Below are 18,138 nucleotides of genomic sequence, written 5' to 3'. Positions count from 1 at the left end.
ACAGGCCTACAATAGTGACATTGCAGATTGTTTTTTAGGAGTGATGAAATAAACAGAAGTAGATATTAGAACTCTGGGGTGCCGGGATTGAGCCCAGGTCAGCTGTGTGCAAGGCAGACACCACAGAGAAGCGGAGCCCTACCTGGCCCTGCAGATCCCCGGGCAGCGCGGGCCTGGTGAGGGTACTCAATGGCACACGAGCGATGATACTGGGTGTCTGGCTGGAAAAGTTAAAAAAAAAAAAAAAAGTTATTTCTTAAAATGCAACTTTCCCCAAAGGACATTGAATTAGCAGGCTCACAAGGGAAAACCTTATTCGGACATCATTAAATGGCATCACCCACCAATCCTGAGGGGGAAATGGGCTGAGCACATTCTGTGGAGTTCCAAGTGAAGAATCTCTAGCCAGAGGCACACAGAACCATTTTATTTGTAAGAAATTGTTCTACAACCTTGTCAATAGTATTTGAGAACTGGAGAAAAAAGATGGGTGTTACAAGGCTAGTGACCCTGGTTTGATCCTCAGCGTCAAACGGCACAGCCAAGAGTAATCTCCGAGCATTGCCAGGTGTGCCCTACCCCAACCCCCCAAAAAGGGAAAACTGATATAAGCCAGGTTTCCCCCTTCCACACCTGGCAGTGCTCAGGGGTTACTCCTGACTCTGCTCAGGAATCACAGTTGGTTGGCTGGGGGGAACATACCCACCTGGCTGGCAAAAGCCCTAACAGCTTTATTAAGGCTCTGGCCTCCAGAGCAACCGTATTTAAATGCAAAATGAATCTCTTGTTCTCGTCCTAACAGTGGGGTCAGGAGACTTAAGGAACTGTTTCCTGGGCAGCCCCGTATTCTTGATCTGGACTCTGCAAACATTTCTGGTAGGGGATCAGCTGGGTTTTGTGGCCCATGTCCTTCCAGCCCTTCATCTCTGCCATGTGGAAAGCGGTGGCAGCACTGGGAGGGGAGCCCCGGCGGGCAAGGCTCTCCACACACAGGCAGCCCCTGACAGACAAAGGGCAGGAGACCGAGGAGAGATCCCCCCTGGCCCCCCAGGCCCCAGACTCCGGGTTGGTGCTCCTCATTACTGGTGCTGCCAGCTCGTCTTTGTTACTTATTTATGGTGTGCGCCACACCTGGCTTGGCACTTGGGGGAAACGGTGCCGGATCAAGCCCAGCCCTTTTGCATGCAAAGCATGTGCTCAGGCCTTTGAGCCCTCTCTCTCTGGCCCTCATCTTCATTTTTATAAGGCCAATTGCAAGAGAAATGGCTAAGGTAAGAAACCTCTACTTTCTAACTGTTATAAACACCTGAAAAGGAAACACTGAAATCTTTTATTGCTAAGGTACCAAAAATAAAAGGCTTGATAGACTAGAGTTACAGATTGAATCCAGCCAGACCGGTTCTGGATCAGATGAGGTGGATCCTAAATCCAGTAACTGGTATGGAGAGCTGAATAGGGACACAGACAGAGGAGCCGCCATGCGAAGAGGCTCTTGGCAGCCACAGGAAGCGAGGCAAGAGCCAGCAGAAGGGCTTGGCTAAGCTGATCTGGATTTGCAGGCGCTTGCACTGATACTGTTTCTTTTTTGTTTTGGGGGGCTACACCTGGATGTGTGCTCAGGACTTATTCCTGGCTCTGCACTCGGGGATCTTTCCTGGTGATGTTTAGGGGACCATATGGGGTGCCAGGGATAGAACTGGGGGTCTGCAGCATGCAAAGCAAACACCCTACCTGTTGTACTACCTCTCCAGTCCCACATTTCTGTTATTTTAAAGATTCCTGGTAGACTGTTATGGCAAAGCTAAGAAATTTAATAAGATCTCCCATTGTGGTTCTCGACACTGTTCTAGTGCTTCAAGGTTGTGAGTCCTGATAAGTGGGCTGCAATGCCACCACCCTAAAAAGTGGAGGGTGAGGGCCCCTGGTACCTGAGCACTAAGTGTGGCCCCACTCACTTCCCTGGGCTGGCCAAGTGCTCCTGTCACAAAGTAGGCGAGGTAGCGCTAAGGGTCAACGCCCAACTCTGTCTGACTGAAGTTTTTTTTGTTAAGTCCTGGGCCATTTGTACGCATCCAGTGCTTTGCTATGTCAGCACTTCAAACTTCAGCTAAAGCACACTGGAATCGATCTCTAGTTGACCGACTACATTTTTGGTCTAACTCCTTAAGAGCAGAATTTAGAAAATGAGATTATGCTATCTGTTATGCACTGGTGTTTGACTCTCTTCCCCTCTCTGCTTGTTCTCAGAAAAATGTACATTGTTAAGAATTTTTAATTTATGCACAGGCATTTTATCCACGATTTAAAAGAATGAGTAGTAGGGGACCAGGCAGAATTTCAACAGAATGGTCACAGTCAAGGTCCTCCCGTTGTTCATCGATTTGCTCGAGTGGGCCCAGTAATGTCCCCATCGTGAGACTTGTTGTTACTGTGTTTGGCATATCAAATACGTCATGGGTAGCTTGCCAGGCTTTGCCGTGCGGGCGAAATACTCTCGGTAGCTTGCTGGGCTCTCCGAGAGGGGCAGAGGAATTGAACCCGGCTCGGCCGGGCTGGCTGCGCGCAAGGCAAACGCCCTACTGCTGTGCTATCGCTCCAGCCCTTCAACAGAACATAGTTATAAAATGTTCTATAAGCAGAATCTCAAAATTGATCTTTTGTTAGGAGAGAGAGAACACAGGGGATTGCCCTGCCACAGAGGCAGGGGGGGATGAGGGGATGGGGGTGGGGGGGATATTATCCATGGTGGTGGAAAATGGGCACTGGTGGAGGGATGGGTATCTGATCATTGTATAATCGAAACCCAAGCACAAAAAATTGTAAATCTACAACTGTACTTCATGGTGTTTCACTAATAAAAAAAAATATGTATCACAGAACTGAAAAAAAAATTGATCTTTTGTTAATTAAATCACTGTGTAAAGCACTAATTTTGCCAGACTAGTGTTTCAGGTTCCTCTGCTGTCTACCCCCAGCTACCAGGACTGTAAAGAAAGGATGTCACTCTACCAGAAATGACTGCGTTGTGTTGGGCCTGGAGAAAAAGTCAGGTAAAAGGAGCCTCTCCTGTGGCTGCTGGTGGTTCGGGTCATCCACCATGGCGCTTCGAGCTCGGCCCGAGTCACTGTGGGTTTTCTGTGGAGAGACAAATCACAGCACAGTTAAAAGGGTCGGTAACTGCTGGCCAGGCAGCTCCACTTCCACTGTCATAGATCAGAATTCAGGTGCTCTTCAGAGCAGGAGGAAAGGATGGCTTTTCTTGAGGCTAAATCAAGGCCAGAGCACACATTCTGTCCCTGCAGTTGTTTACAAACGCACGAGGAAGGGCAGTGTGAAAAGGCCGTACCTTGGAGTTTTGTGATCCCATCGTGCTCAAGTGTTCCACATCAGCTGTGCCAATAGGGGGCAGCAGGTTATTTCGACTCAGGGGCATCATTGAGGAGTAGGAGAGGGAATCTGCGGTCACTGGACTGCTGGTCCCACCGCCGAACACCAGGACAAAAGAGCAGAGGATTGCAGCAACAGAAGCAAACAATTAAAATCCAAGAAATGCACCCCGTGAATTGAATGTGCAACAGAAAACCTTAACGTGCCTATGTTTTTAAGTGATCTCAACGAAAGGATCTTCGAAAAGTAGTATTTGGGCAGAGGGGGTGGTTATGCTTACGTTCTGAGTTTTGTTGAAATGTTTTATTCTGGCAGAAGGCAGAAGCTGGCCCTTTCAGAGAGAACTAGAACCAAACACTTCCCACGTGGCACTGTACTTCTCTGCTAATTATGTATTTGTAATTTCACATCTGATTTTCCCATGGTTCTGTGACTTGTTCTACTAATGAGCACAATACTTCCTGGGTAAGTTTTCATTTCCTTCCATGAAATTTGGAGCAGTCTGTAGTATTACTCATATCTAAAACAGTAATCTAGACTAAATGATACTTTTAAGAACTCCCAGAAGAAACAACACTTTTCCCTCTTTGAAAAACGGAATAAGAGATCAATAAACATCAAGACCTCTCATCCCCAAATGAATAAATCTGTAGTGTAGATCTAGATATAGTAACAAATAAAAAGTGAGCAAATCTCAGTATTCTGACAAGAATTTCTGGTAGGTTTTGACATCTCTCTCAGTGATTCTCTGGAGATTTACAAACAAGGATTTGGAAAAAACTACCATATAGGGAGAGAGAAATACATTGAGCCTAGGAAGCTGCGACTCCCTCTTGTGCTCTTGATAAGAAATCACCAGCCTAAAAAGTTTCATAAATCAACAACTTAAAGAACTGTTCTATTAAAAAAAAATTGGCTTTGAAGCCAGAGTGATAGTACAGTGGGCAGAGTGTTTGCCTTGCACATGCAGACCAAGGTTCAATCCCCGGTACCACGTATGGTCCTCTGAGCACCGCCAGGAGTAATTCTGTAAGAGCCAGGAATAACAACCCCCTACATTGCTAGGTGTGACCCAAAAAGAAAAAAAATCCCTTTTCTGGGCTTAAGAGATACTACAGGGGGCTGGAGCAATAGTAAGGTGTTTGCCTTGCACGTGGCCAACCGGGTTCGATTCTCAGCATCCCATATGGTCCCCTGTGCACCGCCAGGGGTAATTCTTGAGTGCAGAGCCAGGAGTAACTGCTGTGCATCACCAGGTGTGATCCAAAAAGAAAAAAAAAAAGATGCTACAGCCTGGCATGTGCCCAACCTGGGTTCAATCCCCGAACCCCATATGTTCCCCCGAGTCCCACCTGGGGTGATCCCTGAGTTCAGAGTCAGGAGTCAGCTGTGAGCACAGCTGGGTATCACCTCCAAACCTCAACAGAACTCTTTATTTTTTTCTTGGACTGGATCTAAACCAATGCACACCTGTTTTCTGGGCAGCTTCCAATCTTGTTTTAAATTCATCCCCCTAAAAAAAAAATTTAGTTTTGCCACAGTTTCCACAGAAAGTTGCTTTGGAAACTTACACTCGGGATCTCCTGAGGATTTCCTCCAGGGGTTTTGGGGTCCCTGCGCGAGAGTGGCTTGTGCTGATGGGATGGAGGGTGCGTGGTGGGGGGTTGCGTCTCCGGGCAGACTGCGCTGTGTACGACAGAGATGAGGTGCTGAACTCCAGGGCGCGGCTGGGCCAGTTTCGAGTTGAAAGGATGGTACTAGACCCAGGCCTCAGTAGCTTGTCATCGAGATCTCTAGTGGCCAGATCAGAAATGCACAATGAAATCACACTGCTCCACACGGGAGTCAGGACACAGGCTTTAGACACTATGACGCAGACTCAAGGGAGGGGAAACAGCAGAAGCATGAAATGTGCGATAAGGTACTTGGTTTCTAGAAGCTCTATAACCCAGCTCAGGCAGAAGACACGCTTCAGTCAATAACATCTGGGAAAGCAATTCCATGGCGGACTCATCACCACTGTTCACTACTTCCCTTACTACTTCAGGCTAAACTGCAGAGAAACTATTCCAAGCTGCTTCTCAGAGACGAGAGTCCTATGACAGCCAGCATTCCCATGCACGCGCTGCAGGATGCCCAGGAGAAGGGCAAAGGCTGCTGCCTGGAGCAGAGTGGTTGCTCTGCTCCAGCTGCACACGCCGAGGTACTGAAGGAGCTGGAGCGCTTTTGCTTCAGAGCCTAGTGCTGGGCGGGGCGGCAGGACTCCAGCAGCTTGCTGTTTGCGTTTTTTAAGCAAAGACAAAGACATTTGCGTACCAAGAGTCACTTAAAAGATTGAAACCCAAGCACAAAAATTTGTAAGTCTAAAACTGTACCTCATGGTGTCTCACTAATAAAAATTGAAAAAAAACATTTTTTAAAAAGAGGAAAAAAATATAGCATTTGCACAAGGAAATGGAAAGAATGAGAAGAGGCGAAAGTTCTGCCGCATGCTGCACATGCTGTTTTGCTGTTTTGGTGCTGTGTGTGTGTGTGTGTGTGTGTGTGTGTGTGTGTGTGTGTGTGTATTTTAATTTGTCACTAGCATTTCTAAGACCAGACCTAGATACGTAAAGAACTAGATCTGGGAACATTAGCATGGTCTTAGAGTGAATGTTTAGCCCGCCCTGATTACTCCAAAATCAGAACAGTGAGAATAAGCAAGTTTCTCAACCTTTAAGGCCACTCTGGTCAAAGTGGCACAAAATATGCTCCTATGCTCGGAAGGAAAAACGGCTGGTAAGGGACAGAGTCACCCCTTCACAGATCTTTCTGGCTTTTTGCCTTCTCTAAACTCCATTTAGACACCCTAACCGCTTGTGAATTACAGATTTTGGATTTAGCTCTTCTACGCTGGTCTTTAAATTTCCTTCCAACTGCCCATTCATGATTCTGTATTCAGTGATCATCTCCACCAGGGGCTTCCAAATCAGCTGCCATGTCTGATCTCTTTCCTGTTTCCAGTGAAATGGCTCCTCTGCCAACTCAACTCAACATACCCTAAGCCAAAGTCATTCCCCAGGGCCTCCCATGAGCTTGAGTTCTATTGAACTTGACTTGTTTTATAACATCTCCCAGAATATGTCATTCCTTTCCTATCCTTTGATAGAATGAGTATAGATACCTTGCAGATTCCTTCCATCCAATATCTATATCTATATTGGATTGAATATATATATAAATATAAATATATAAAAAATATATATATATATATGTTCTACTGCTGTGAAATCTTCCAGATTCCTGATTTAAATAGATGGGGCTTTCCAATTGAAGCCATTATATTGTGGGTGAAAGTGTTACATGATACAACTACTTTGGAAAATCAGCACTTTCTTTTAAAATTAAACATACACTTACCTATGCCATGACACTTTCACTTATAGGTACTGACCCAAGAAAAGCATAGATTTACAAGAAAAGACCTGTGCAAGAATATAGGACCTCTGCAAAATAGTTCCAATCTGGAAATAAATTATTCACAAACAGAAGGATGAAGAAGCATTTTGTGGCGTATTCTTACCACAGAATACTTGACTATCAAAGTGTCGTCACATGAACAACAGTTATCACAGCCTGGTCTGTTTTACCTCTAGAAAGCTGTCCATGATCTCTGATCTGAAGCATTATAATTCTTACCTATCTCTTCCTATCCTACAATAGCAAAGAATAATAATAATAATTTTAAAACCTTTCTTTACTAGGGGCAAGAGTGACAATACAGTGGAATACAGTGGGTAGGGTGCTAACTTTGCACCTGCTTACCCGGGATCTATCCTTGGCATCCCATATGGTCCCCCGAGCCCTGCCAAGAGTGACTCATGAGTGCACAGCCATGAGTTACTTTACCCCTGAGCATTGCTGGGTGTGGCCCCAAAATGAAACAAACTCTTTTCTATTTTTTTTGTATTTTCCTGTCTCCAAACCTTTCCCCATGCCATTCCTTCTACCCAGAATGCCCCCTGATGCTCTTCTCTGCTTCTCCTAACTGTCTTCAAAGACAAGTTCAGAGGGCTAGAGCGAAAGTACAGCAGAGGGGGCATTTGCCTTGCAAGCAGCCAACTAGGGTTCTATCCCTGGCATTCTATATGGTTCCCCAAGCATTGCCAGGAGTAATTCCTAAGTGCAGAGCCAGGAGTAAGCCCTGAGCATCGTCCGGCGTGACCCAAAAAGCCAAAAAAATAACCAAATTCAGAACCTGTATTTACCCACCAACATGCCTTCCCTTGGGGCAGACTGTCGTAACATTCCCTTGGCACTAAACTTGGCACTCAGTTACCAAAAAATGCGGTTAGGTGTCTTTTTACTCGCGCGTGTCTTCTCTATGCAGTGTGTGCCATCTCCCTCGGGGGCACATTCCTCCCCTCACGTCCTTCTGCCCAGGATCTCTGTGGCGGCTTGGTGGGGACTCAGTGCGTGCACACTGACCGGCTCTCCGCACTTCCTTTTATGTCTTAGTCTCTTACTTAGACTCTATGAAAATGTTGTACTTACAGGAGCTTGTCCATTAGGGAGAGATTTCTTGGCTGCAGAGGCATCCCATGAACCAAGAGACCGTTCACATTTGGCTGGTGACCACTTCCAGCTTGACAGAGACTCATCTACATGTCAGAAAAAGATGTTCTTCATTATTGGTTCTCAACTTTGCCGAAGAAGTTAATATTTTCAAATTAGGTCCTTTTTATGTTTTCTCCCATGACCCCCTCTCCAATGACAGGACAGGGGCCAGAGAGATGGGCCAGGTGATAAGCGCTTGCCTTGCATGCTGCTGACTCCAGTCTCCTCCCTGGAACCCCGTGGTCCCCTGAGCACCCCCCAGGAGCAATTCCCTGAGCTCAGAGCTGGGAGTAGCTCCTTAGCCACAGTAGGTGTCCCCCACCTAAATAATTGTTTAAAACATGACAGGACAGCATTGTTTCCTCTCCATTCCTAAACGACAAATAACAGGCGGGGAAATAATCAGCCTGGGTAGGCAGACAGGACGTTTATCACCATTACCACGTGTTTACATTAGAAATGAAAATCTAAAAAGGGGGCTAGAATGGTAATACGGTGGGCAGGGCGCTTGCCTTGCATGCACCCAACCCGGGTTTGATCCCCAGCACTTCACTCAAGAAATTTGGATTAATGCTGCTTCTTCAGTCATTAACAACCAGAACCATCTAAGCTGACTATTCAGGACACAGGTTACCTGAATTATAGCTAGGCCAGTCCAAAATGAGTAATACTGGGGCTGGAGTGATAGTACAGTGGGTAGGGCATTTGCCTTGCATGAGGCTGACCTGGGTCCGGTTCCCGGCATCCCGTATGGTCCCCAGAATACTGCCACAGGTCCCCCAATTCCTGAGTGCAGAGTCAGGTGTAACCCCTAAGCATCACTGGGTGTGACCCAAAAAGCAAAAAACAAACAAACAAAAACCAAAATGAGTAGTACTTCAGTACCACCCACAGATTAAAGGTAAAGGTAAAGGCCCTCCCGTTGATCGTCGATTTGCTCGAGTGGGCCCAGTAACGTCTCCATTGGAGACTTTGTTGTTACTGTGTCTGGCATATCGAATACTCTCGGTAGCTTGCCGGGCTCTCCGAGAGGGGCGGAGGAATCGAACCTGGGTTGGCCATGTTGGCCGCTTGTAACCACCCACAGATTAGGTGGAATTATTCGATGTGTAGTAGTTTTTGTGCGGTTTGGTTTTTGGGTTCTGGCCCACACCTTACAGGTTCAGGCAGTGCTTAAGGGCCTACATGTGCTGCAAATGCCCTAACCCCTCTATTGTTTCTCAAGCTCTGATATGTAGCAGCTTCACAGTTTTTACGTTTAATATAGTGAGCTTTGTGTTTATTTTGCTGCTGGGGTTTGAACCCAGGACTTCATCCACATGAAGCATTTGCTCCACCACCAAGCACATTCCCAGCCTTGTAAAGGAATCCAGTTCACCTGGTTCATCCTCCAGTGGACAAGGAATGGTCACTGTGTATTTTATTTTCAAATAACTCCTTTCCAAATTAGTATCATTTTCTTTTTCAACAGACTCCCAGCCAGGTCATTTTGCTATGAGTAACAGGAGCAAAGTGTCATGTAGGAGCTGGCACTACACTCAGTACACAGGGATGCAACCAGGCCTGGCGCTTCCTAGGAAGTGGCCTTCGTTAGGCTGGCCCACAGACTTCACTGAGAGGGATCGCTCCTTTCTGCAGTTTGCTGCAGTTTATACCTGGTTAAGTACTGAACATCAAAAAGGCAAATAAGGGGCTAGAGATAATATACCAGGTAGTGCGCTTGTCTTGCATGCGACCAAGCCAGGTTTAATCCTCAGCACCCCGTATGGTCCCCTGAGTCCCGTCAGGAGTGATCCATGAGTGCAGAGCCAGAATAAGCCCTGAGCATTGCCCAAAACCTAAGTAAGTCAACAGGTGCAAATACTGAAAAGAAGTTGGGGGCCGGGAAACTGGCTCAAAGGACTTTGCATGCAGGAGTCAGGACCAGCTTCTGCCTCTGGCACTGCCTGCTACTCCAAGCACTGTACCAGGAGGAGCCTCTGGGCACCTTGGCTTGTGGCCCGAAAAAACAAAAACTGGATAGACTGAAATAAGAGGAAAAGGAGGGAAACTTTATTTTAAAAATTCAATGGTAATGATAAAACTACAGAAACTCTGAGGTGAGAGCTTCTTTTCATCCAATCCTTTATTCCCTCCATCATACTCTTCTCCCAAACAGGTTTACCACATAGTTGATTCTAGACTGCACAGCTTACGGATAACTTATCAGAACTTTGCAATTAATTTTTTAAAGTCACACTAAAAGTTTAACTGCATTGGACTATCATGATAAACACAATTAAAAGACAGTCATAAAAATGAACAAAGGGAAAAAAGAAAAATGAAAGTCATTTTGTAGATGACAAAACATTATATATTTCCATAATATAAAATACAATATAGTCATAAATGGTATACACTATATCCAGCAGTTGTACATTCACCATGAAAACCCACCATGACTTTCTGCATTAAATTTGAGACGTGTAATTCTGAGCAAACTTCCTCCAAGCAGTAACGTTCTCATGCTCCAGGTCCTTGCTCAAGGTGACTTACCAGGTTGGAGGTAATGGACAGCACCTTGGACTGTGGGACTCGAGGTAAGATCAAAGGTGGTGGCTCATTCAGCTCACTGGGGCTCTCTGAACCTGGTCTGGTGACTGTGGCATTACTCTCATCATCTGAGCAAAGGAACAGAATCTATTACCCATGGACACCTTCAGACCCAGAGCAACAGTACTAGGGAAAACAATCTGTGAAGACGTACAATCTTAAATAGGCTTCACCTCACTTTTCATCCTAATTTCGTATTTCCTAAGTGGTTAAAAACAACAACAATAACAACAAATAACTCTCAAACCAAGAATTTAGTTTAAAACCATTTCCCAGGCCAGGGAGATGACAGAGGCCTGGAGCCCATGGGCACCCTGGAGGTCCACATTCAGGCAGGTTCAGTACCTGGCATCATATGGCCCCTTAAGCACTGGGATGGCCCCCAAATGTACAAAAATAAAGTGGTTCTTCTAGGCTGTTTATTCCTGTTGGTACCAGATGGAATGAAAAGAACTCTAAAACAAGCTGTCCTATAGAACGTTTGGAGTTGATAGGAATATTCTACAATTGTGCTGCAGAATATAGTGTTTGTTATGTGTTACTTAGTGTACTTCAATATGACGAGAATATGACTGAGAAACAGACTGAATAATTTTTAGAGCAACATGTGACTAGTAATTATCAATGTATCTCTAAGAGGACTGTCAGATCACGAAGCCTCAAGGAGTTCCCACACATGAAATGAGATTAATACCCACTGCTAAAACTCACATCATCAACAAGAAAAGGAGACACCTTGAGAAAGTGTGCAGAAACAACAGAGTCAGACCAGCAAAGACTTCAGAAATTAGAATTACCAGGTGCAGTAATTAAAACAAAAGAAGCCATTAAAAATCTGAGTACAGGGGGCCGAAGTGACAGCACAGTGGGTAGGGCGTTTGCCTTGCACGCGGCCGACCTAGGTTCAATCCTCGGCATCCCATATGGTCCCCCAAGCACCACCAGGAGTAATTCCTGTGTGCAGAGCCAGGAATAACCCCTGAGCATCGCTGGGTGTGACCCAAAAAGCAAAAAAAAAAAAAAAAACCTGAATACAGAGGCTGGAGCCATCGGACAGCGGGGAGGGTGCTTGTCATGCATGTCGCCCACCCAGGTATGATCCCTGATATCCCATATGGTCCCCAGAGCGCCTCCAGGAGTGATCCCTGAGTGCAGAGCCAGGAGTGAGCCCTGAGAACCACTGGGTATAACCTCAAAACAAATAAAAATTTTTAAAATGATGATAATAATTTAAAATAAATGGTCACGGTCATGGTCCTCCCATTGTTCATCGATTTGCTTGAGCAGGCCCAGTAACGTCTCCATCATGAGACTTGTTGTTACTGTGTTTGGCATATCGAATACATCACGGGAAGCTTGCCAGGCTCTGCCGTGCAGGCGAGATACTCTCGGTAGCTTGCCGGGCTCTCCGAGAGGGGCGGAGGAATCGAACTCGGGTTGGCCATGTTGGCCGCTTGTAAGGCAAGCGCCCTACTGTTGTGCTATCGCTCCATTGCTTCAACATTTCAATGTTAAAACTAGTCTGGTTAAAAGTTTAAAACAGGGGATATGGTGCCGCCAGCAGGTCAACCTGAACCTGCGGGGCGAGTACATCAGCAGCTTGATGGTTCCTTCAGGCTTCCCGATACCCCAAAATTGCCACTGTGCCTTTGGCTGGACCCAGCAACTTGGGGGTGAATTTACCAAGAAATTAAATGGTCAAAAGTTAGGTATATGGGAGCCATGCCCACAAACCACCTCCCACTCAGCTATACAAGCTCATTTATTGGCCTTATTTCAGAGACCCACAAATCTTGAAAGAGATCAAAAGCTGTGGTTAATTTTGGACCCATGCATGGCTGAACAGACAGGAGTAAATCGGAGAGAGGTGGGTTGGCCAGGGGCCTGCCCAAGCAGAGCACCTGGTAGCTGTTTGATTCCACAATCCAAAAACACTGCCAAACCCTCTCAGGACAGACCTCACCAAGGTATCATCTGTTAAAAATTTGGGTATGTGGGTCTTGTGACTGAAATCCAGGCTTTCTCAGGGTCAGGATGGGCTACCTCCCCCCATCTCCCTGTACTTCCAGAAGCCTCGGGAGTCACATTCATACCTCAAAGCAGCCACCCAATGAAAAGCTACTTCAGCCTAACCCTCCTGATAAAAATACCAAATGCCCTGAACAAACACCATGGCCTCTTAGCACCTGTATCACAAATCATCATTCACAAAAGGAAAAGGAAAGAAAGAGCAATAAAGAAAGAGGGGGGATAGGGTGTTGGAGGATGGTGGTAGGGAGACAGGGGACATTGGTGGTGGGAAATGTACACTGGTGGAGGGATGGGTGCTGGATCATTGTATGACTGAAAAGCAACTAGCAAGACAGTTGACTGCTAGAATCGGAGGATGACAAGCTACTTGGGCCCTGTAGTTCTGGGACCGAGGGGTGACCCTAGTAGTTCTTGGGGGCCTCCAGGCTCCACCTGGAAGTGTTGACAGGGGAAAATGTTTTCTGAATTTGATTTTTTGTTTTTGGTCCACATCCAGTGGTGCTAAGGGGCTGGCTACTCTTGGCCCTGTGCTTGGGGGTGTCTAAGCAGTGTTCAGGGGCCATGTGGTGTGAGGGGTCAAACCGGGACCTCTCACATGCAAAGCATACACTCAGACCGTTAAGCTGTTTCTTTGGTCCTTAATTTGGTTTTTTGACTGTTCATTGCTGGAAGCTGAAAGAATGCTGAGAAGCATGATTGAGAAGGCATAAAAAGCCTTGAACAGAGAGGTCAGAGGGAGCATGTTTCTAACAAAAATGATCTTCATGTTTGTTATTTAATGCAGAAAGCTTAGGCTCAACAATGTTTTTTCAATATTAATAAAATCTCTCTTTTTAGGGAGGGTGGCTTGGAGGGCATGGTTTGGGGCACATCCAGTTATGCTCAGGGCTTACTCATGACTCTGTGCTCAGGGATCACTCCTGACAGTGCTTAGGGGACCATATGGAGTGCCGTGGAAAATACAAACACGGAGTGTCTACTTTTGCGCCAAAGAAACATGTCATAGAGTAGGTTAGTTAGGGATTGAGAGTAATACTAAGTTTCCAACACAGATTCTTACCGGAAGCAAACCCTTCCCAGTGACTCCGCGTCAACTGCTCCATGCAGCCCAGGGCCTTTCTCCACACATCATCAAACACGTAAGCAAGGACATCCTCCTTCATGCAGTAAAGTGGGGAAATAGGAGGGTACCCTAATCTCTGTTTCTCTGTAGCTGCTCTTGGTTTCCTTCCACGAAACTCTTCTTCCCTGTGACAGATGCAAGAAGGAAAGATTTCATGCCAACTTTTTTTTTTTTTTAGTTTTGGGGCCACACCTGGCTGTGCTCAGGGCTTACATCTGGGTCTCCACTTAGAGATCACTCAGGTCAGTGCTAAGGGGGACCGTGTGGGATGATGCAGATCAAACACAGTTGGCTACATGCCAGACAAGTGCCCTCCCCGCTGTACTACTGCACTTCAGGGTTACCCTTTATTGTTTGCCATGACTTCTTAGGAGTCTGATTTGTGCAGATATTTTTGACAGTTTATCACTGTTTTTATTAACTTTATATGCATTATATGTATTATATTATACTTTATATGAATTATTTATATGTAGAAATTTGTATTAAATTTAAATTTAAAAAATATTTAATTCTAAACATACTGTTTTATTTGCAACATCTCAAATTTTTTTTGGAGGTTGAGGGGTTTGGTTCATATCTGGTGGTGCTCAGTACTTACTCCTGGCTTTGTTCTCAGGAATCACTCCTAGTGGGGATTGGGGGAACTAGAGATTGAACCAGGGTTGGCTGCATGCAAGTTAGGCACATGCAAGATAGTACCCTTGTACTATCTCTCTGGTCCATCAATTTTTTTATACATGTGAATTTGCCTTTATGTAATAAGTCAGGAATCTTATTTTTTCTCTACACTGTCTACACTGTCCTCCCCTTGTTCATCGATTTTGCTCGAGTGGGCCCAGTAACGTCTCCATTGTGAGACTTCTTGTTACTGTGTTTGGCATATCGAATACTCTCGGTAGCTTGCCGGGCTCTCCGAGGGGGGCGGAGGAATCAAACCCGGCTCTGCCGGGCTGGCTGCGTGCAAGGCAAACGCCCTACTGCTGTGCTATCACAAGAAGATTTTTTTTTCATTTTCACCAAATTTGCTGAAATTATTATATTCTCATTCTCTCTCCTCTTTCTGTCCTCTGTTTCTCTCTCTCTCTCTCTGTCTCTCTCTCTGTCTCTGTCTCTGTCTCTCTCTCTCTCTCTCTCTCGTGTATTGGGGTCACACCCACTATGCTCAGGAACGTATTCCTGGTTCTGCTCAGGGATCACTTCTACTAGGCTTGGGGAATCACTGGTTGCTGAGTATCAAACCTGGATCAGTCACATACAAGGCAAGTGCCCTATCCACTGTACTATCTCTCCAATCCTATACTTGTTAATTTTCAATGTGTGTTTGGTTATTTCTGGACCTCTTACCTTTTCAGTTAGGATTAATGGTCATTTTATGATTACTATCTCACTGGTATCTTTAAGAAAAGGTCACCTTTCTAAGAATCTTCCCTTGCATGACCTAAAAATTCACCTGAGATTATTATCAGGAAAAGAGGAAGAGATCCCCTGGTGATGACTAGGAGTCGTTTATGTCACATTTGACATTAATTATGTCCACACTATTTTTATAAGTTAACACCAAAAGAAGCAATTTGGCATAGAGCAGGAGAGGTCAAGGGGCGAGGGGGAAATCTCTAGAAAATCCAAAGACACTACTCTGCTGTATGTCCTGCGAGGAGTGCATCACATGCTACAGAGCAATGTGGCCTGACTTCCGGGGGCATGAGTCATCCATAAAGCACTCGCCTGCGAGTATGAGATGCTCTGTCCAGTGTCTGTACCACCACGAAACATGAAACACAATGACTTGGTTATGTGTGGCTGGTTCGAGGATTATGTGCACTGACATGTCTGAGAAACTTGGAAATATGGGAAAACGAAAAATCCAGCATCATGTGAAACAATACAACTTGATCTAACTACACTCTCAAAGCCTAAAATGAGGAGCCAGAGAGACAGTATAGTGGGGAGAGTGTCTGCTTTGCAGACAGCAGACCCGGTTCAATTCCCCTGAGCCTGGAGTGATTCCTGAGAGCAAAGCCAAGAGTTTAGTCCTAACCACTGCTGGGTGTGGCACCCCACTCCCCAGAAGAATCCTAAAATGAAATGTGCTCATTTCTAGAAGAACTGCTGGTTGCTGTGACTATCAATTCTGATCACATAAAGGCTTATAGGAATGATTTAAGAGGTTAATGTTTCAAAGAGGTAGTGTGGAATTATGATGAATCAGCACTGGACTTGGCTTTTTTTTTTTTCTTTTTTGGCAGTGCATGGAAGGGCAACAGATTTTGAATCAAAGTTTTGGTTTTAGCTCTATTTCAGACAAATCATTTAACCACTCTGATTATTACCTGTCCTGTAAAGAAGGTAATAGTTTCTATGTCACAGGACTATTATCCATACATACATTAGACTAGATATAAAGACTAGATATAGATATATTAACTATAAAATCTGCATGAATTATATTTTTTTGTTTGTTGTTCTTTTGGGTTCATACCCGGAAATGCTCAGGGGTTACTCCTGGCTCTGCAATTAGGAATTATTCCTGGCGGTGCTTGGGGGACCATATGGGGTGCTAGGAATCAAACCTGGGTCGGCCGCATGCAACGCAAATGCCCTACCTGCTATACTATTGCTCCAATCCCATGAACTGTATTTTATATGTACTGTAAATGCTCTTTCAAACAGGATTTATGCAAACAAAAGGCACTCTTCAAATGCTTAAAAAAAGTTTCTGAGTTTCCATGCATTACTGCAAATAATTTACAGAGGTCAAATATTATGTGGAGGGGAGAGAGATATCACAGTGGGTAGGGCACTTACCTTACATGTCGCCAACCAGGTATTGAGGAGTATTGATCCCCAGTATCCCATATGGTCCCTGAGCACTGCCAGGAGTAATTCCTGAGTTGCAGAGCCAGAAGTGACCCGACCCCAGAGCATTAGCAGGTATGGCCCTCTCCAAAAACAATTTTTTAAAAATAATGTTGAGTTTCCCTCCCTGCCCCGAGCAGAGCCTCGGCAGCTGAAGACCTCTAGAACCAGACACAACCATGCTGAGACCACTCTCTACACGCATGAAGGAACTGGCAGAGGAATACAGGCATACGGGTCCTGGGGCCGAGATCTCCAAGCCTGCTTGGATCGGGGCTGAGCATCCTCCACCCAGATCCTCAATCTCCAGTAGGCAGGGGTCACACCCACCAACTGCCCCCGGCTCCAGGTAATCCCATCAACGGCCAAGACCCAGAGACTATAAAACCCAGCTCTCGGAAGCGTGTGGCCACATTTGAGACCACGTGACATCTTATTATCTTGTTCTTACTTTGGACAACCTGGCAGGCTACCGAATGTAACCTGCCCACATGGCAGAGTCTGGCAAACTCCCCGTGGCGTACCCAATATGCCAAGTACCAGTAACAATGATGGGTCTCATTCTCCTAACCCTGAAAGAGCCTTGAATATGGCACTTTTTAAAATCTCAGGGCTAGGACGAAGGAGACGTTACTGGTGCCTGCTCGAGGCAATTGATGAACAACAGGATGATCATGATCATAAATGTATTTCAATCAATTAATTAGGCTTTTTGTGTCACATCTGGTGAAGCTCAGGGGTTACTCCTGCTCTGCACTCAGGAATAACTCCTAGCAGTGCTCAGGGGACCATATCAGATGCCGGGTTGAACCAGGGTCAACCGCATACAAAGCAAATGCCCTACCCACTGTGCTCTGGCCCCCCAAAAAATTTATGTGAAGAAAAAAAATGTAATAAATTTATCTCAGGAAGGAGCAGATGGTACTTGTAGGAAGAAAATACATACTAAGTCTAATGTGGAAGTACTAGGACTTTTTATTAACTAACAATGTGAACTCTGAATACATGAACAGTAACAGAAAATGATAGAAACAAATAAAACTAATTATAGATTATATTGGTTTATTGGTTTATATTCCATAGAGAAATAGACATTAGGTATTGATACACTAACTAGGGGGCAAGTAATAAATGCAGAAGACATAACACTCACATGTCTGTGTGGTCGAAGGCCAGGTACTCCTCTATGATTCCTTCGGAGATGAGCACACGGTCTTCCTCTCTTTCCAGAGAAGACATGCTAGGGGATTTGGCAATAGAAGTCATTTTCTGAGCACAAGATGAAAAATGTAACTTCTTGCCCCTTATACCAAATCTGGAAGAGGGAAAAAAGGAAAAATTACCCAGACTTGATTTCTTATTTCCTTGAAGATAAAGTCTCCAATTGACCTACTATGAGCAGTTGTAAAATAATAAGGCATAGGTTTGGAACGACAGCACAGCGGGTAGGGTGTTTGCCTTGCACGCAGTCAACCCAGGTTGGATCCCCAGCATCTTATATGGTCCCCCAAGCACTGCCAGGAGTAATTCCTGAATGCAGAACCAGGAGT

General features: G+C 45.3%; 1 protein-coding gene and 1 non-coding gene across 2 annotated transcripts in view; both read right to left on the bottom strand.

Annotated features, from left to right (window-relative positions):
• The window catches only part of FAM149B1 (family with sequence similarity 149 member B1), a 39,408-nt gene that overhangs the window by 1,783 nt on the left and 19,487 nt on the right, over positions 1-18,138 (bottom strand). Inside the window, exons 6-13 of the mRNA XM_056113514.1 lie at positions 17,742-17,903; positions 13,667-13,854; positions 10,519-10,643; positions 7,921-8,027; positions 4,959-5,180; positions 3,347-3,470; positions 3,010-3,135; positions 143-221 (exon numbers count right to left, since the gene is read on the bottom strand). Coding sequence (XP_055969489.1) covers positions 143-221; positions 3,010-3,135; positions 3,347-3,470; positions 4,959-5,180; positions 7,921-8,027; positions 10,519-10,643; positions 13,667-13,854; positions 17,742-17,903 — 1,133 coding nt within the window. The remainder of the gene's footprint in view (positions 1-142; positions 222-3,009; positions 3,136-3,346; positions 3,471-4,958; positions 5,181-7,920; positions 8,028-10,518; positions 10,644-13,666; positions 13,855-17,741; positions 17,904-18,138) is intronic.
• LOC130022766 (small nucleolar RNA SNORA72) lies at positions 5,960-6,092 on the bottom strand. Its single transcript, XR_008792304.1, has one exon. It is a non-coding gene; the product is annotated as a small nucleolar RNA SNORA72 (small nucleolar RNA).

The sequence above is a fragment of the Sorex fumeus genome, unplaced genomic scaffold (assembly GCF_029834395.1).
Source record: "Sorex fumeus unplaced genomic scaffold, SorFum_2.1 ptg000020l, whole genome shotgun sequence".
NCBI classification, from domain to species: Eukaryota; Metazoa; Chordata; class Mammalia; order Eulipotyphla; family Soricidae; genus Sorex; species Sorex fumeus.
The sequence above is the reverse complement of the archived record's forward strand: the minus strand, read 5'-3'. Positions and strand labels throughout refer to the sequence as shown.